This window comes from Pongo pygmaeus, chromosome 9, assembly GCF_028885625.2.
Source record: "Pongo pygmaeus isolate AG05252 chromosome 9, NHGRI_mPonPyg2-v2.0_pri, whole genome shotgun sequence".
NCBI classification, from domain to species: Eukaryota; Metazoa; Chordata; class Mammalia; order Primates; family Hominidae; genus Pongo; species Pongo pygmaeus.
This window is the reverse complement of record NC_072382.2, coordinates 113,902,587-113,917,780: the sequence shown is the minus strand read 5'-3', so window position 1 is coordinate 113,917,780 and position 15,194 is coordinate 113,902,587. Positions and strand designations below refer to the sequence as shown.

Here is a 15,194-nt window from a genome sequence, read left to right as displayed (position 1 = left end):
ATAAGGAAGAGCAAATATATTTACTATTCATTAAGTGGTAGCAGATCATCATAAAGTTCTTCATTCTCGTCTTCACATTGAGTAGTCTGAGGGGGAGAAAGAAGAGGGGTTGGTCTTGCTATCTCAGGGGTGGAGAGGTAGAAGAAAATTTGCATATAAGGACCCATACAGTTCGAATCCATGTTGTTCAGGGTCAACTGTACAACATATGACCCAGCAGTCCCTCTCCTGGGTGTATACTCAAATGAGATGAAATCATCATCTCATGAAAATAGCTGCATTCTTACGTTCATTGCAGCATTATTCATAGTAGTGAAGAAACAGAAACAATGTAAATACCCATTGACAGATGAACGGATAAAGAAAATGTGATATATACACACAATGGAGTATTATTCAATCTTAGAAAAGGAGATCCTGACGTCTGCCACAACATGGATGGACCTGGAAGACATTATGCTAAGTGAAACAGCCAGACACAGAAAGAAAAATATTCTATGAGGCAGGGCGCTGTGGCTCACGCCTGTAATCCCAGCACTTTGGGAGGCCAACGCAGGCAGATCACCTGAAGTCAAGAGTTAGAGACCAGCCTGGCCAACATGGTGAAACCTGGTCTCTACTAAAAATACAAAAATTAGCCAGACGTGTTGGTGCGTGCCTGTAGTCCCAGCTACTCAGGAGGCTGAGGTAGGAGAATCACTTGAACCCGGGAGCAGAGGTTGCAGTGAGCCGAGATCGCATCACTGCACCCCAGCATGAGTGACAGAGTGAGACTCTGTCTCAAAAAAAAAGAAAAGAAAAAAAATTGCATGATCTCATTTTTATGTGGAATTTTTTAAAGAAAATCTCAAATACACAAAGACAATGAAACAGTGGTTACCACCAGGGGGGAGGGGAAGGCAAAGACAAGATGTAGCTCAAAGGATACCAAACAGTAGATATGTAGTATGAACATGTCTAGAGGTCTAACGTACAAACGTAAGAAATAAAGTTAATAAGATTGTATTCTATCAGAGATTTTTGTTAAACAAGTAGATTTTAACTGCTCTTGTCACACAAAAAAGTGACTATGTGAGATGATAGATATGTTAATCTGCCTCAGTATACTAACCATTTTAATATTTACATGTATCCCATAATATCATGTTGTAAACTTCAGATATATACAATGAGTTTTATTTTTAAAACAAGAACAAAAACAAAACCGGATAAATGGATTCTAAAATTTATAGACATGCAAAAGGCCATGAAAAACCCAGGCAATCTTAAAACAGAAAAGAGATAAACAACCACAGATGTCAAGATCTACCATAAAGCTATAAGTAAGCTTAGTAAGGCATAAGTAAACTTAATAAGTACCATTTTACAAACATTTAAAAAGAAAACTATAGCTAAAAAATAAAGCTACAGCTAGAAACAATGTATATTACATAATTCAAGGAAAAACTTTACATTGGATTCAGCATCAGGAAAAAGTGAATCCCTTCAACTAGGTGGACTGATTGACAGTCTACTTTGCTATCCCTTCTAGCAAACTTTGGTGCTTACGTGTAATAAGGAAATAAGGAACTATCACATATGCTTTTTTTTTTTTTTCTTGGAGATGGAGTCTTACTGTGTTGCACAGGCTAGGGTGCAGTGGTGAGATCTTGGCTCACTGCAACCTCCACCTCCTGCGTTCAAGTGATACTTCTGCCTGAGGCTCCCAAGTAGCTGGGATTACAGGCACCCACCACCACATCTGGCTAATTTTTGCATTTTTAGTAGAGACGAGGTTTCACCATTTTGGCAGTCCAGGCTGGTCTCAAACTCCTGAGCTCAAGTGATCTGCCTGCCTCAGCCTCCCAAACTGCTGGGATTACAGGCATGAGCCACCATGCCCAGCCACATATGCTTTTAAACACATATCTTGGCTCTCTTTGCCATGTTTCTTACTTATTAGGTATTAAATAAGCTATTGCAAATTATTTTTAATATTAAATAAATGATGAAGCTATGTCTTCAATGCTTTAAAACTACTCTCTGTCATTATTTGCCACAAGGAGACAAGAGAAACATGTAATTCCTAGGTCAGGCATGGTGGCTCATGCCTGTAATCCCAAGACTTTGGGAGGCTGAAGCAGGCAGATCACTTGAGGTCAGGAGTTCGAGACAAGTCTGGGCAACATGGTGAAACCCATCTCTACAAAAAAATTAAAAATTAGCAGGGCATGGTGGTGTGTGCCTATAATCCCAGCTACCCGGGAGGCTGAGGCACAAGAATCTCTTGAACCTGGGAGGTAGAGGTTGCAGTGAGCTGAGATCGCACCATTGCACTCCAGCCTGGGTGACACAGTGAGACTCGGTCTCAAAAGAAAAAAAAGAGAGAGAGAGAGAAAAACATGTAATTCCAAAGCCAAAGCCAGATCTTGGAGTTCAAAATTATTTTGATGACTCTTGACAAATTCTAATGTTTACCTGATCAAGCCCTTCCCCAGCCTTCCTGAGATTCTGTAACTGGTAAACTTCTAGGGTTCTTCCATTATCTTGACAGCACAAATCAATTATAACACAGCCCTGGTCCTCAAAGGCATTGATTTGATGAAATGTAACAAAAGGTTTGCTGTAGTATCTCCCTGGAAGGAGCTGCAGGGAAAACACAAACAATGAAAAAAAATTTTTTTAGTTTTCTTCTTTTTCCCTTTCCTTTAGGAAACAGGTCCAAAAAGTTCAAAATAAGAAGATTAGGAGGATTTTCCCCTCTGAAGATGCAGGTGCAGTATATATAAAAGTAGAATACAGAATGTAGAAGCAAATATGCTTTGATTTAAACATTGCTTGCTTAAGCAATGAACTGGGGCTATTTGATATAGACCAATCAATTGTTACAACGAACTTAAAATCCCTCATGAAATATAGCCCAATGTTTTGAGTGATATGTAAATCTTGGACTCTAACTGCATGGTTAAATAGAAAATATTGCTACTCAGTATACTGATGATAAATTCAGAGACTAATTTTTTTAAGGTGCAGTCATTATTAAATTTTTTTTCTAATGAGATCCAGATAGAGTAAATTTAAGATACTATCTCTTTAGAGAGGTAAAAAGTAGGCAAATATAATAGCGTTATGAATCAGGAGTATAAAAAGATATTCAACCAACATGCTTGGACTTTAGTAGGATTGTCATATTCACATATTAAGAAGCCAAAGAATTGGGCCCGGCGCGGTGGCTCATGCCTGTAATCCCAGCACTTTGGGAGGCTGAGGCGGGTGGATCTTGAGGTCAAGAGATCAAGACCATTCTGGCCAACATGGTGAAACCCTGTCTCTACTAAAAATACAAAAAAATTAGTTGGGTGTGGTGGCACACACCTGTAGTCCCAGCTACTCGGGAGGCTGAGGCAGGAGACTCGCTTGAACCCGGGAGGTGGAGGTTGCAGTGAGCTGAGATCTTACCACTGCACTCCAGCCTAATGATAGAGCAAGATTCCATCTAAAAAAAAATCTCAAAAAAAAAAGAAAAAAGAAACCAGAGAATCAACTAATTAAAGTATTACTGCAAAAATTACAGACGATTTCTGCACAAACAACACCCTCTGTAGCAACTATTATGATATGGAAAAAATCTACGCTAAGAGAGTTTCCTGGACGCCATTTTAATTGAATCAGATCATTAAAAAAGATAAAATCATTTCCTATAATTCTCTAATATGCAAAATGCATTGTACTAATTAATAAGTAGCTAGCTCAACCTATAGAAGAAGGTAATATCCTTGATTAAAAGTGTCTCATGCAAATAATGCCCAGGGAAGGTTAAAAAAAATCAACTATATGGAAATTTGCCTTTGTTTCCAACAATTTTCATGATAAATATACTCAAAATACTCCACCTGTCCAGTGCGTTTATCCACCACATGAAACCATGTATTACACTGGGGTTCCCAGCTTATCCCATCTGAAAAGGCCTTTCCCCGAATTTTAGAAGTGGCAATTTTCCACAGGTTCATCTTTAGAGGTTGTTCAATGAAAATTATGTAGTTCCTTGTCATTCCTAAAAGGTTCCAGCAAACAATAAAAATGTTATTTGGCAAACCAGAGTTGTCTGAAATGTGCCAGTTATGGGGACTTGTCTGAATGCCTGGACATGTTACTGATGCCCTAAACAAATGCCAGCCAGAAATACATGTTTACTGTCTCCCAGCTTTACTATACATATTTCCTGTTCCTTTATAAAAAAGGGAACTGCTTAGAATAGCTTGGGTTGCATGTTCTCAGCTTGCTTTTTATCTTTTTTTCCTTTTCTTTTCTTTTTAAATTATTTGGTTTAGGAACAAAGTTAAAAAGTATAGTATTAAAGTGTCCTTTATGATCTTTACATGTATCCCTTAATCCTTTTCCTGCTTATACTGGGGGTAAGAATCTAGAAGCAGTTTGGCTATAATGATTTAAAATACAGAAAATAAATATTCTGAGTAAAAGCTGAATCAATCTATATAGAATATGAATTTCCCCAAAAAATATAGTCAAGACAACCATTTCATGTATGATTACTATTTGTGGGCTTTAAGATTGCCTAAAATTTTAAATTATATCAATTAATTTTTTAGTAATTGCTTATACTAAAGCAACTACAGTATATCTTTTCAAGCAGTCAGCTGGCTAGGGTCAGGAGTATGTGACTAAACAGAATAACCTTACCTGGCATCAAAATGCAACCTTGGTCTCATTATCACCATAGCGTGATAAACTATTAACACAACATTTGCCAAACTAGTCCTTCTGCTACAGCAACATCAAGGCAGGGCCCAGTGAAATTTGCCTTATCTCTGGACTCACCAAAGCTATGGTAGTAAGAAGGTTTCCCCTTCTCTGTAGAGGCAATAGAACATATCACCTGGGCTCCATGGATTGTCTCCCCAAGGTCCACCTTCTCTGGAGGAACCCGAATAACCTTATAGGAGAAACCTGAAAAATGAAAAGTCCTATCTTACCTGTTTTACATATATTCTAGATTAAAAGACTACCCTTGCACTTGTGGACTTGCCAAAAGCAATTAAGAGATTTATGCAATGTGCGTGACACTCTTATTTCCTGAAGGGTTATTTCAAACAAAGATTTGGATCTTAAAAATGTTACCTCTATGAAAATAATTAGCTAAGGTTTTGAAACAGCACATCCAAAGTGATCAACCAATGATTCATTGTACTATAATGCTAACTTCATCTCTAAATCATAGGAAACATTAAGATAGCAGCCAGGCACTGTTCACAATAGCAAAGACTTGCAACCAACCCAAATGCCCCCCAATGATAGACTGGACAAAGAAAATCTGCCACATATATACTGTGTAATACTATGCAGCCATAAAAAAGGATGAGTTCATGTCCTTTGCAGCGACATGGATGACGCTGGAAACCATCATTCTCAGAAAACTAACACCAGGACAGAAAACGAAACACCGCATGTTCTCACTCATAACACACATGGACACTGGGAAGAGAACATCACACACCAGGGCCTTTCAGGGGGTGGGGAGCTAGGGGAGGGATAGCATTAAGAGAAATACCTAATGTAAATGATGGGTTGATGGGTGCAGCAAACCACCATGGCATGTGTATACCTATGTAACAAACCTACACGTTCTGCACATGTACCCCAGAACTTAAAGTATAATAATAAAAAATAGTTATTATATAATGAGGTAAGGATTATAATGGACCTGTCTCATATGTATGGTGAATAAACAGGTCATAGAGTTGAAGTTCTTAAACTCAACTCTTTTGAGTTCTTAAACTCAAAAAAAAAAAAAAGATAGCAGCCAGGAATATCCTCAAACTGTGTTCCTTCCCTCCCCTCCCCTGTTCCAACAACTACAGTCTCCATTTGCACTCATGTCCAACTCCTTCCCTCCAACCCTCTGGACCCCTAGGGTCACTCTGGTTTCCATCCCATCCTTTCTCATCAACATTCTTTCATGCAATCATTCATCTGGCAATTGCTTACTGGCTCTTCAAGAATCAACTCAGATATCCACTCCTCAAGTAGTCTTCCCTGACTCTTCCCCACCCCAAAGGCACTTGGTGCCCCTATTGTATGTCCTCATTGCATCCTCATAGTCATAGCACGTATCTCATTGTATACAATTTTCTGCTTGTTTATCTGCTTTCCAGTACAGTTCTTTATTTATTTATTCTGCAACTACTACTTTTTGAGCACCTACTATATTCCAGACACCATTCTGAGTGTTCTTAGTACTATATTCTAGGCACTTGTATATAGAAATATGCAAAATAGACAAAAATCCCCCCCCTCCTTCCTCCGCCTTCTTCTTCTTCATTTTTTTTAGAGACAGGGCCTTGCACTATCACCCAGGCTGGAGTACAGTGGTGTGATCATAGCTCATTGCAGCCTCGACCTCCTGGTCTCAAGCAATCCTCCCACCTCATCTTCCCAAAGTGCTTCGATTACAGGTGTGAGCCACTGTGCTCAGACAAAATCTCTTATTTTGTCTTATTGTTTTTCTTTTAAATCATATAATAAGTAAAAATACAATGCATCTGATGACAATGAGAACTATAATGGAAAATAAGCCAAGGAATAAGGATCAGGAGTGATCATATGAGGAGTAAGGGCTACTGTTTGCAACTTTAAATATGCTGGTCTGGAAAAGCTTCACTAAGTGGGTCATGTCTGAGTAAACACCTAAAGGAGGTGAGGAAGAAAGCCTTGAGGATATCTGGGAGAAATGCATTCCAGGTGGAGAGAAGAGCAAATGCAAAAGTTCTCAGCCAGGAGCATGATTGGAGTGTTTAAGTATCAGCTAGGAGGCCAGTGTGGCCCTATCGTGATAATCAAGAAGGAGAGTCTAGGAGGTAAGCTCAGAGAAGTGGGTGTGGGTTAAAAGGATAACTCTGGTAACTCTGGTGTTACAGCACTGAAAAGAAACTGAAGTGGGGCAAGGGCAGAATCAGGGCAACTAGTTGAGGGGCTATTGCAGTCATTCAAGTAAGAAGGGATAGTGACTCAAAGTAGAGTGGTGGCCATGGAGGTGGTGTGAAGTGGTTGGATTTTTTATATATTTTGAAGGCATTGCTGAAATTACTTTTTTTTTTTTTTGAGACAGGGTCTTACTCTGTCACTCAGGCTGGAGTGCAGTGGTGCAATCACGACTCACTGCAGCCTCAACCTTCTGGTCTCAAGTGATCCTCCCACCTCAGCCTCCCAAGTAGCTGGGACCAAAGGCAAATGCCACTATGTCCAGCTAATGTTTGTATTTTTTGTAGAGATGAGGTCTTGCTATATTGTCCAGGATGGTCTCAACTCCTGAGCTCAAGCAATACACCTGCCTCAGCCTCCCAAAGTGCTGGAATTATAGGCATAAGCCACTGCACCTGACCCTGAAATTACTTTTTTATCAACTGATGTAAGAGGTAAATGTAAAGGATGATTCCACAGTTATTGTCCTTAGCAACTGGAAAGATGGAGTTAGTATCTCCTGAGACGGGGAAGACTCATCTTAAGGAGAGAAAGAAATAAGCCAGGCACAATGGTGCATGCCTATAGTCCAGCTGCTTGGGAGGATGTCTTGAGCCCAGGAGTTCAAGTCCAGCCTAAGCGACATAGCAAGACCCCATCTCTAATCGAAGAAAGAAAAAGAAGAAGAAGGAAGAAGAAAGAGGAATGAGGGAGGGAGGGAAAGAAGGGAAGGAAAGGAAGGAGAACAAGGAAGATAGAAGAAGGAGGAGGAGGAGGAGGAGAGGAGGAGGAGGTGGCGGTGGTTTAGAGGAAAATATCAGGAGTCTGGTTTTTGACAAGTTAATTTTGTAATGCCTATTAGACATCCTAGGAAGAATGCTGAGTAAGCAATTGGATATAAAATACTTGGGAGGTCTAGGTTGGGGATATAGATATGTTTTGAGAACACACTATATACAAAAAACATCATGCTTTGTACAGTGATGAAAGAAATATTAGACAAGCTCTATAGTCCAAGAGTACTCTATTATTGTCTCTAATATTAGTCTGAAGAACATATTTTAAATAAGTATTAAAAACCAACTGGATTGATTAATGTTTACAGGATTTTTATAAATTTTTAAAAGCCTTTTAAAAATATCTAGAAAAGCTAAAACCAAAGCTTTTTACTTCCTAAAGGTAGCAATTACTAGCAAGCATTTTACTGTATTACAATGAGAATCACTAAGTCTCCCCCAAATGTCTATCAAGTAGTCGAGCTCCCTGCAGTTGCCTGCACATTGAGTTCCAGTTCAAAAACTTCTCACTGAACCAAATAATCAAGTGAAGGAAAAAAAAAACCAGTAGATTCAGTGTTCGTTGGGATTAGGAGAAGATAAAGAGATGAATTTCCTGTCTCAGCAATTGGATTACTCAATTCACGGAATTTAAACACATTAGTTAATGAATTGTTCTAACTGCAAGTCTTGAAGGCATTAGGTAAGACAAACAGACACCCAAGAAACACCCAGCAGAGGAATGTCCGGAAAGATTGGACCTGCCCAATACTGTCAGCTGAACTCTGGGAGACTCTCCAGGAGTTTGTATAAGGAGCAAACTGAGGCAAAGTAACAAGCACAGGCTCTCATGATTGGTGGCTGGGTTAATCAGTGAGATCTAGGGGCCACTTGCACCAAGATCACCCAGAGACGATGTTAAAATGCAAATTATTGGCCCCTTTTCAGTTCTACTAAACCAGAATCCCTGAAGATGAATGAAATCCAGATGATTCTATCTACATTCCAGATTATTGTTAGGCACATTAAAGGTTGAAAATCACAGATCTAGTTACTATTATTTTAGAATATGTAATTTAGGCCAGGCGCAGTGGCTTGTGCCTGAAATCCCAGCACTTTGGGAGGCCGAGGCAGATGGATCACTTGAGGTCAGGAGTTCAAGACCAGCCTGGCCAACATGGCTGAAACCCTGTCTCTACTAAAAATACAAAAATTAGCTGGGCATGGTGGCAAGCACCTGTAATCCCAGCTACTCAGGAGACTGAGGCAGGAGAATCACTTGAATCTAGGAGGTGGAGGTGACAGTGAGCTGAGATCGTGCCACTGCATTCCAGCCTGGGCAACAGAGCGAGGCTTCGTTAAAAAAAAAAAAAAAAAAAAAGTGTAATTGACCAGGCACGGTGACTCACGCCTGTAATCCCAGCACTTTGGGAGGCCCAGGTGGGCAGATCACGAGGTCAGGAGATCAAGACCATCCCGGCCAACATGGTGAAACCTCGTCTCTACTAAAAACACAAAAATTAGCCAGCCATGGTGGAGGACACCTGTAGTCCTAGCTACTCCGGAGGCTGAGGCAGGACAATCGCTTGAACCTGGGAGGCAGAGGTTACAGTGAGCCGAGATTGCACCACTGCACTCCAGCCTGGCAACAGAGCAAGACTCCATCTCAAAAAAAAAAAAAAAAAATGTAGTTTAGAATGGTGAAATAGTATTTGTCATATTATGAATGAGTTACAAAGTTAGCTACTTGGTTAACAGAGTTAATTTATTATAAAATTGAGTTTTTTAATGATCAAGATAAGATAGATGGACCGAAAACTGCTGGGTTCATGGATCCATTTTGCTGAAACATTTTACTTAGAAGGATGTTTGCTTTTTCCTATAACAGTGTTGAAGAATCCTCCTTATCTGAGATCAAGTAATAAAGAGGAGAGAGAGCTGGGTGTAAGGTGTCCAGAGCACCCTCTCTCTACTCGTGCCAGTAAAAAACAAACCTATAGTATTCATCTTTATATACACACCGTGCCTGGTCTCAATTATTTCTAAAAAGACCTTTATTGCAACTTTACCATATGGCCCAAAGGAGTTCCCCATATTGTATGCTGTTCCATCTGGGTCGTAATGAGGATGTGCAGTTGCTCCATTCACAGCAATAAATTTGCTCCAATCTACCTGCAAATTTGAGACCACTGGAGATTTTTAATGGCAGATCTCTATTTACATGCATAAATAGTAGAAATATCTAATGTTTTTAAAAATATGATATGAAAACTGCAATGTAAGCCCTAATTTCTTGCCTCTGAGAAATAAAAATTATTTTTCCCACTAAAAAAAAGAAATCAAGATTAAAACAACAAACAAAAACACATCACCACTACTAACAACAAAACCACCCTGAATAAATTTGCCTAATATCACAGGAAAATTCAAAAGAAGCATAAGAATTAAAATTAAAAATCTAGTCTAAAATTTTCTTTTTAATTAATATGTTATGTAAAGGAAATACAGGTATAGACAACCTCCAGTCCAATACTAACCATAGCTAGGAAGAACACCCCAACTAGCCAAAGCAGATCAGTACTATTCTATTTCTCCTTTACCCTAGCCTTCAGATATTAGGACTAAGGAAGGAGTTTAGAATTATATTTAAGGAAAACCAACCCAGAGGCCATCAGGCCAGAGGGTAAAGGTGACCTGCATCATGAATAACTTTCTTTTTGTGTAGTTATGGCTTCAATTTCTTCTTGATATATACTACTCTAAAAAGTATTTCAAATCGAAAGAAATGTTAGGATCTATTTTATTCATTTTTTTTTTTACCTGTACTTTACCTTTTCTCTTTTTTCCAGAGTTTCAATGTCCACTTTATTCATAAAGTTGGTCTCAGTGCAGAGGTAGTAATCACCCTTGTACCGCACATAGTTGACATTAGTGTTGTCAGTCATGGCTGAAACCAAACCCTAGAGTTATTTAAGTACCACAGCTTACTGTAGCCAACGCTAAGCACACACTCAAAGGGAGAAAGCAGTTTCAACATCCTCTCACATACACAAAATATCTATTTTCAAGATTTATGTTTGTATAGATGGTTATATATCATAATAGTTTAAATAATCATCACTATCACCTGCAGCTTTACCAGGCAGCTCAAACCTGGACATGAAACGTTCAAAAACATTCTTGCATGGATCCGGGAGAGCCAGTGTGCCAAATTCTGAGATCACAATTCGGTTTTTAGCACTGTTGGCCTTATATGTATCACTCTGTAGAAACTTGCTCCTGTATGTCACTGTGCCCTTTGCCATCCTGAACTGGTGAAGCAGTGCCATCCCATCAAACCAATGATTATACCTTCAAACAGGAGAAAATAAATAAATATTAGTAAGAAAACATGGGATAAAAATGAGGGACAGAGTGATAGATCTTCATTTCAAATATAAAGATAAGGAAATGGGACAGGTTCCCAGCACAACCTGATTAGTCAGAGAACTTGAAATTATGGGAGGATAGCATTTTGGGTATATCCTAGGTATAAAAGGAAAGAATAGGCCAGGCGCAGTGGCTCACACCCGTAATCCCAGCACTTTGGGAGGCCGAGGCGGGTGGATCAAGAGGTCAGGAGATCGAGACCATCCCGGCTAACACGGTGAAACCCTGTTTCTACTAAAAAATACAAAAAATTAACCGGGCATGGTGGCACACGCCTGTGGTCCCAGCTACTCGGGAGGCTGAGGCAGGAGAATGGAGTGAACTCGGGAGGCGAAGCTTGCAGTGAGCGGAGATTGCGCCACTGCACTCCAGCCTGGGCGACAGAGCGAGACTCCATCTCGAAAAAAAAAAAGAATAATTTACATTCTCCTGACCCTTACCCCTGTCAAAAAAAAAAAAAAACCCTCACACTTTAGAAAACCCCTATTGTGGTGAATCCTAAGAAAATTCTAATCTTTACTCCATAGCTAAGAGAATAGCATGAGAGGATATGGGATGCCTGATGTTTACCAAATAAGAATGAGTTCCAGGCCGGGCACAGTGGCTCACACCTGTAATCCCAGCAATTTAGGAGGCTGAGGCAGGTGGATTGCTTGAGACCAGCCTGGGCAACATGGCAAAACCCCGTATCATAAAAAAAAAAAAAAAAAAAAAAAAAAAAGAATGAATGAGTTCCTAAGCTTTTAGAAATAGTTATCTGCATATCTTATATGTATTAAAGTTTCCATTTACTTTAAAATTTTTCAGCTTTATCAAGATTATGCTAAAGTAGACAAATAAGATAACTGTCCTTCCTAGATAATCATTTTTGTCCATATGATTACACTAGAAATGATCTACTTAAATAGTTAAACATTGAAAACTATAAGGAAAAGTTTGTGGCTTCACTTTTTAAATGGTTTATTATATGGTCTCTTCTTTCATATGCTTAACACATTGAATGCTTAATGTCCTCAGTATGGATAAACAAAGCTAACATCATTGTCTTAAAAGGCAATGGTTCCTTAAAGCAGAGACTGGAAGAGATATTTGTACACCCATGTTCACAGCAGCATCATTCACAATAGCCAAAGGGTGGAAGCAACTCAAGTGTCCATCAGTGGTTGAATGCATGAACAAAATGTTTACACTGTAAGGGTTCAGAGCATGCTACACCAAAATATGCCACTTTGACACAGTGATTATTTTGAGTTAAAAGGCACTTGAAAAACAGCAGATGCATGAAGGGCACTCTGACCTTCTTTATTCCTTCCTGAAAGCAGGAATAAAACTCCCATGTGAAAGGTGCCCTCCCCATACCGGAAGGAAGGAAGATATTTATGTCACCAGAGGTGGGGAGTTGAGGTTGAGAAAATGAGAAAGATCTGTGCAAACGAACCTTGTTAAACTAACCTTTATCTTCATGGTCACTTTCCCACAATTAACTGCCCTGGCCAAACTCCTTTGTCTTGTCACATTTTCACCATTTACTACTCTTTGTCCAAACTAGTATATAAGCTTTCAGCCCTAACTTATTCTTTAGCTCTTCAATTTTCTTGAGGGGTGGTGGGGGGGTTCCAAGGTACATGTAAAACTTACTAAATAAAACTTGTATGCTTTTCTCTTGTTAATCTGTCCTATTTCAGTTTAATTATTGGGTTCAGCTGGAGACCCTAAGAGGTAAGAGGGGAAATTTTGCCTCCCCCAAACATATACTGGAATATTACTTATCCTTTAAAACAAAGGAAATCCTGTCACATGTTACAACATGAATGAACCATTGAGGACATTATGTGATATGAAATATGCCAGTCATAAAAAGACAAATGCTGTATGATTCCACTTATATAAGGTATTTAAAGTAGTCAAGTTCATAAAAACAGAAAATAGAATGGTGGTTAACAGGAGGAAAGAGGAAGGAGAAATAAAGAGTTGCTCCTTAATGAGTATAGAGATTCAATTTCACAAAATGAAAAAGTTCTAAAGATCTGTTTCATGACGAGATGAATATACTTAACACTACTTAACTGTTGTCTTAAAAATGGCTAGGATGGTAAATTTTATGTTATATGTATTTTACCAGAATTTTTTAAATTGCAGGAAAGAAAAAAGAAAAAGTCCTTCTTTAACCCAATGATTTGAGATGCCACTATTATCAGATAACTAAATTTCCCTAAGTTCCTGGGTTTACTTCTGGTCTTTCTATTCTGTGTCATTCATCTATTGGTCTATTCTTGCACCAATATCACAATGTTTTAATTGTAAAGGTGTTATGGTGTATTTTAATATCTGGTAGGGCTAGTTGCTCCCTCTGAAAAAAAATTTTATTGTTTTCTTGTCAATTCTTACATATTTATTGTGCTATATGAACTTTAGTATCAATTGATCCAACTTTCTTAAACAGCTTGTTGGAATTTTTATTAAGATTGTATTAGATTTATAAATTGATTCAGGAGAACTGGGACATCTCTATGATACTGAATCACTCTATTCAAGAACAGGGGATGGTCTTTACATTTGTTTGAATTTGTCTTCCAAGAGTGTTTTAAAGTTTGCATATTTCTAAATTCATTGCTAAGTATTTAATCTTCTTTGTTGCAATTGTAAATGAAGTTTCCCTACCATTATGTTCTCTGATTATTGTTTGCATATATGAAGGATATTATTTCAGTGTGTTAATTTTATATCCTGTGACCTTACACTTTATTGTTAAATTTAGTTTTATCATTGATCCTCTATGGTTTTCCAGGATTATGATATTATATTAATATGATATAATAGTAATATTATATCATTTGCAAAAAGAGATAATTTTACTTTACTAGTCCTTGTGCCTCTGGTCAATGTCTTTCATCTAATTGCATTGCTTACATCTGGTACAATGTTGAATAGTAGTGAAGATACTGACCATCCTTTCCTGCTTCTGGACTTGAAGAAAATACTGGTATATTTTCCAATGTAGCATTACTGCTTGTAGCACCAAGATATAATAGATAGAGATATATAAGATATTTATAATATATATTATATACATATGCCGAGATATATATTAAGAAATACATGCATATAAAATCATATTTAGAAACTATCCAGCAAATCCTACAAATCCTATTTTCTTTTCTTTTTTTGAGACAGAGTCTCACTCTGTTGCCCAGGCTGGAGTGCAGTGGCACCATCTCAGCTCACTGCAACCTCCGCCTCCCGGCTTCAAGCGATTCTCCTGCCTCAGCCTCCTGAGTAGCTGGGATCACAGGCACGTGCCACCATACCCAGCTAATTTTTTGTATTTTTAGTAGATACACGGTTTCACCATGTTAGCCAGGATGGTCTTGATCTCCTGACCTTGTGATCCACCTGCCTCAGCCTCCCAAAGTACTGGGATTACAGGCATGAGCCACTGTGCCCAGCCAAACCCTATTTTCTTAAGCAATTTTTAGGAAGAATGGATGTTAAATTTTCACAAAAGCTTTTTCAACATGTATGGGGATAATTCTGTGATTATTTTTCCTGGAACTTACTAATATGGTGTATTTGTATTGTATTAATGAATTTACTAATAATAAGCCTACCTTGTATTCTTGAAATTAATCCCACCAGATCAAAGTTAATTTTATTTTTTAATGTGGTATTGAACTCTGTTTCTTATCAAAATATTTATTAGTGCTATATTAGTATTATATATTTTGTACTTTTTTTTTTAAGAGACAGGGTCTTGTTCTGTGGCCCAGGCTGGAGTGCAGTGGCACTGTCATGGCTCACTGCATCCTCAATTCTGGGCTGAAGTGATCCTCCCGCCTCAGCCTCCCAAGTGGCTAGGACTATAGGGACACACCCCCACACTTGGCTACTTTTTAATTTTTTTGTAAAGATGGAGTCTCACTATGTTGCCCAGGCTAATCTCAAGCTCCTGGCCTCAAGAAATCCTCCTGCCTCAGCATTCCAAAGTGCTGGGATTACAGGTGTGAGCCATGATATTTGGACTATTTTGTACTT

At 38.6% G+C, this 15,194-nt stretch overlaps 1 protein-coding gene across 2 annotated transcripts in view; it reads right to left on the bottom strand.

Moving 5' to 3' along the window:
• BCO2 (beta-carotene oxygenase 2) overlaps positions 1-15,194 on the bottom strand; it is a 42,840-nt gene that overhangs the window by 13,480 nt on the left and 14,166 nt on the right. For both annotated transcript variants that reach the window (XM_054440279.2, XM_054440280.2), the window contains 6 exons: positions 10,861-11,084; positions 10,565-10,680; positions 9,803-9,905; positions 4,819-4,947; positions 3,873-4,033; positions 2,458-2,625 (listed from right to left, as the gene is read on the bottom strand). In XM_054440279.2, the coding sequence (XP_054296254.2) occupies positions 2,458-2,625; positions 3,873-4,033; positions 4,819-4,947; positions 9,803-9,905; positions 10,565-10,680; positions 10,861-11,084 (901 nt within the window). The remainder of the gene's footprint in view (positions 1-2,457; positions 2,626-3,872; positions 4,034-4,818; positions 4,948-9,802; positions 9,906-10,564; positions 10,681-10,860; positions 11,085-15,194) is intronic.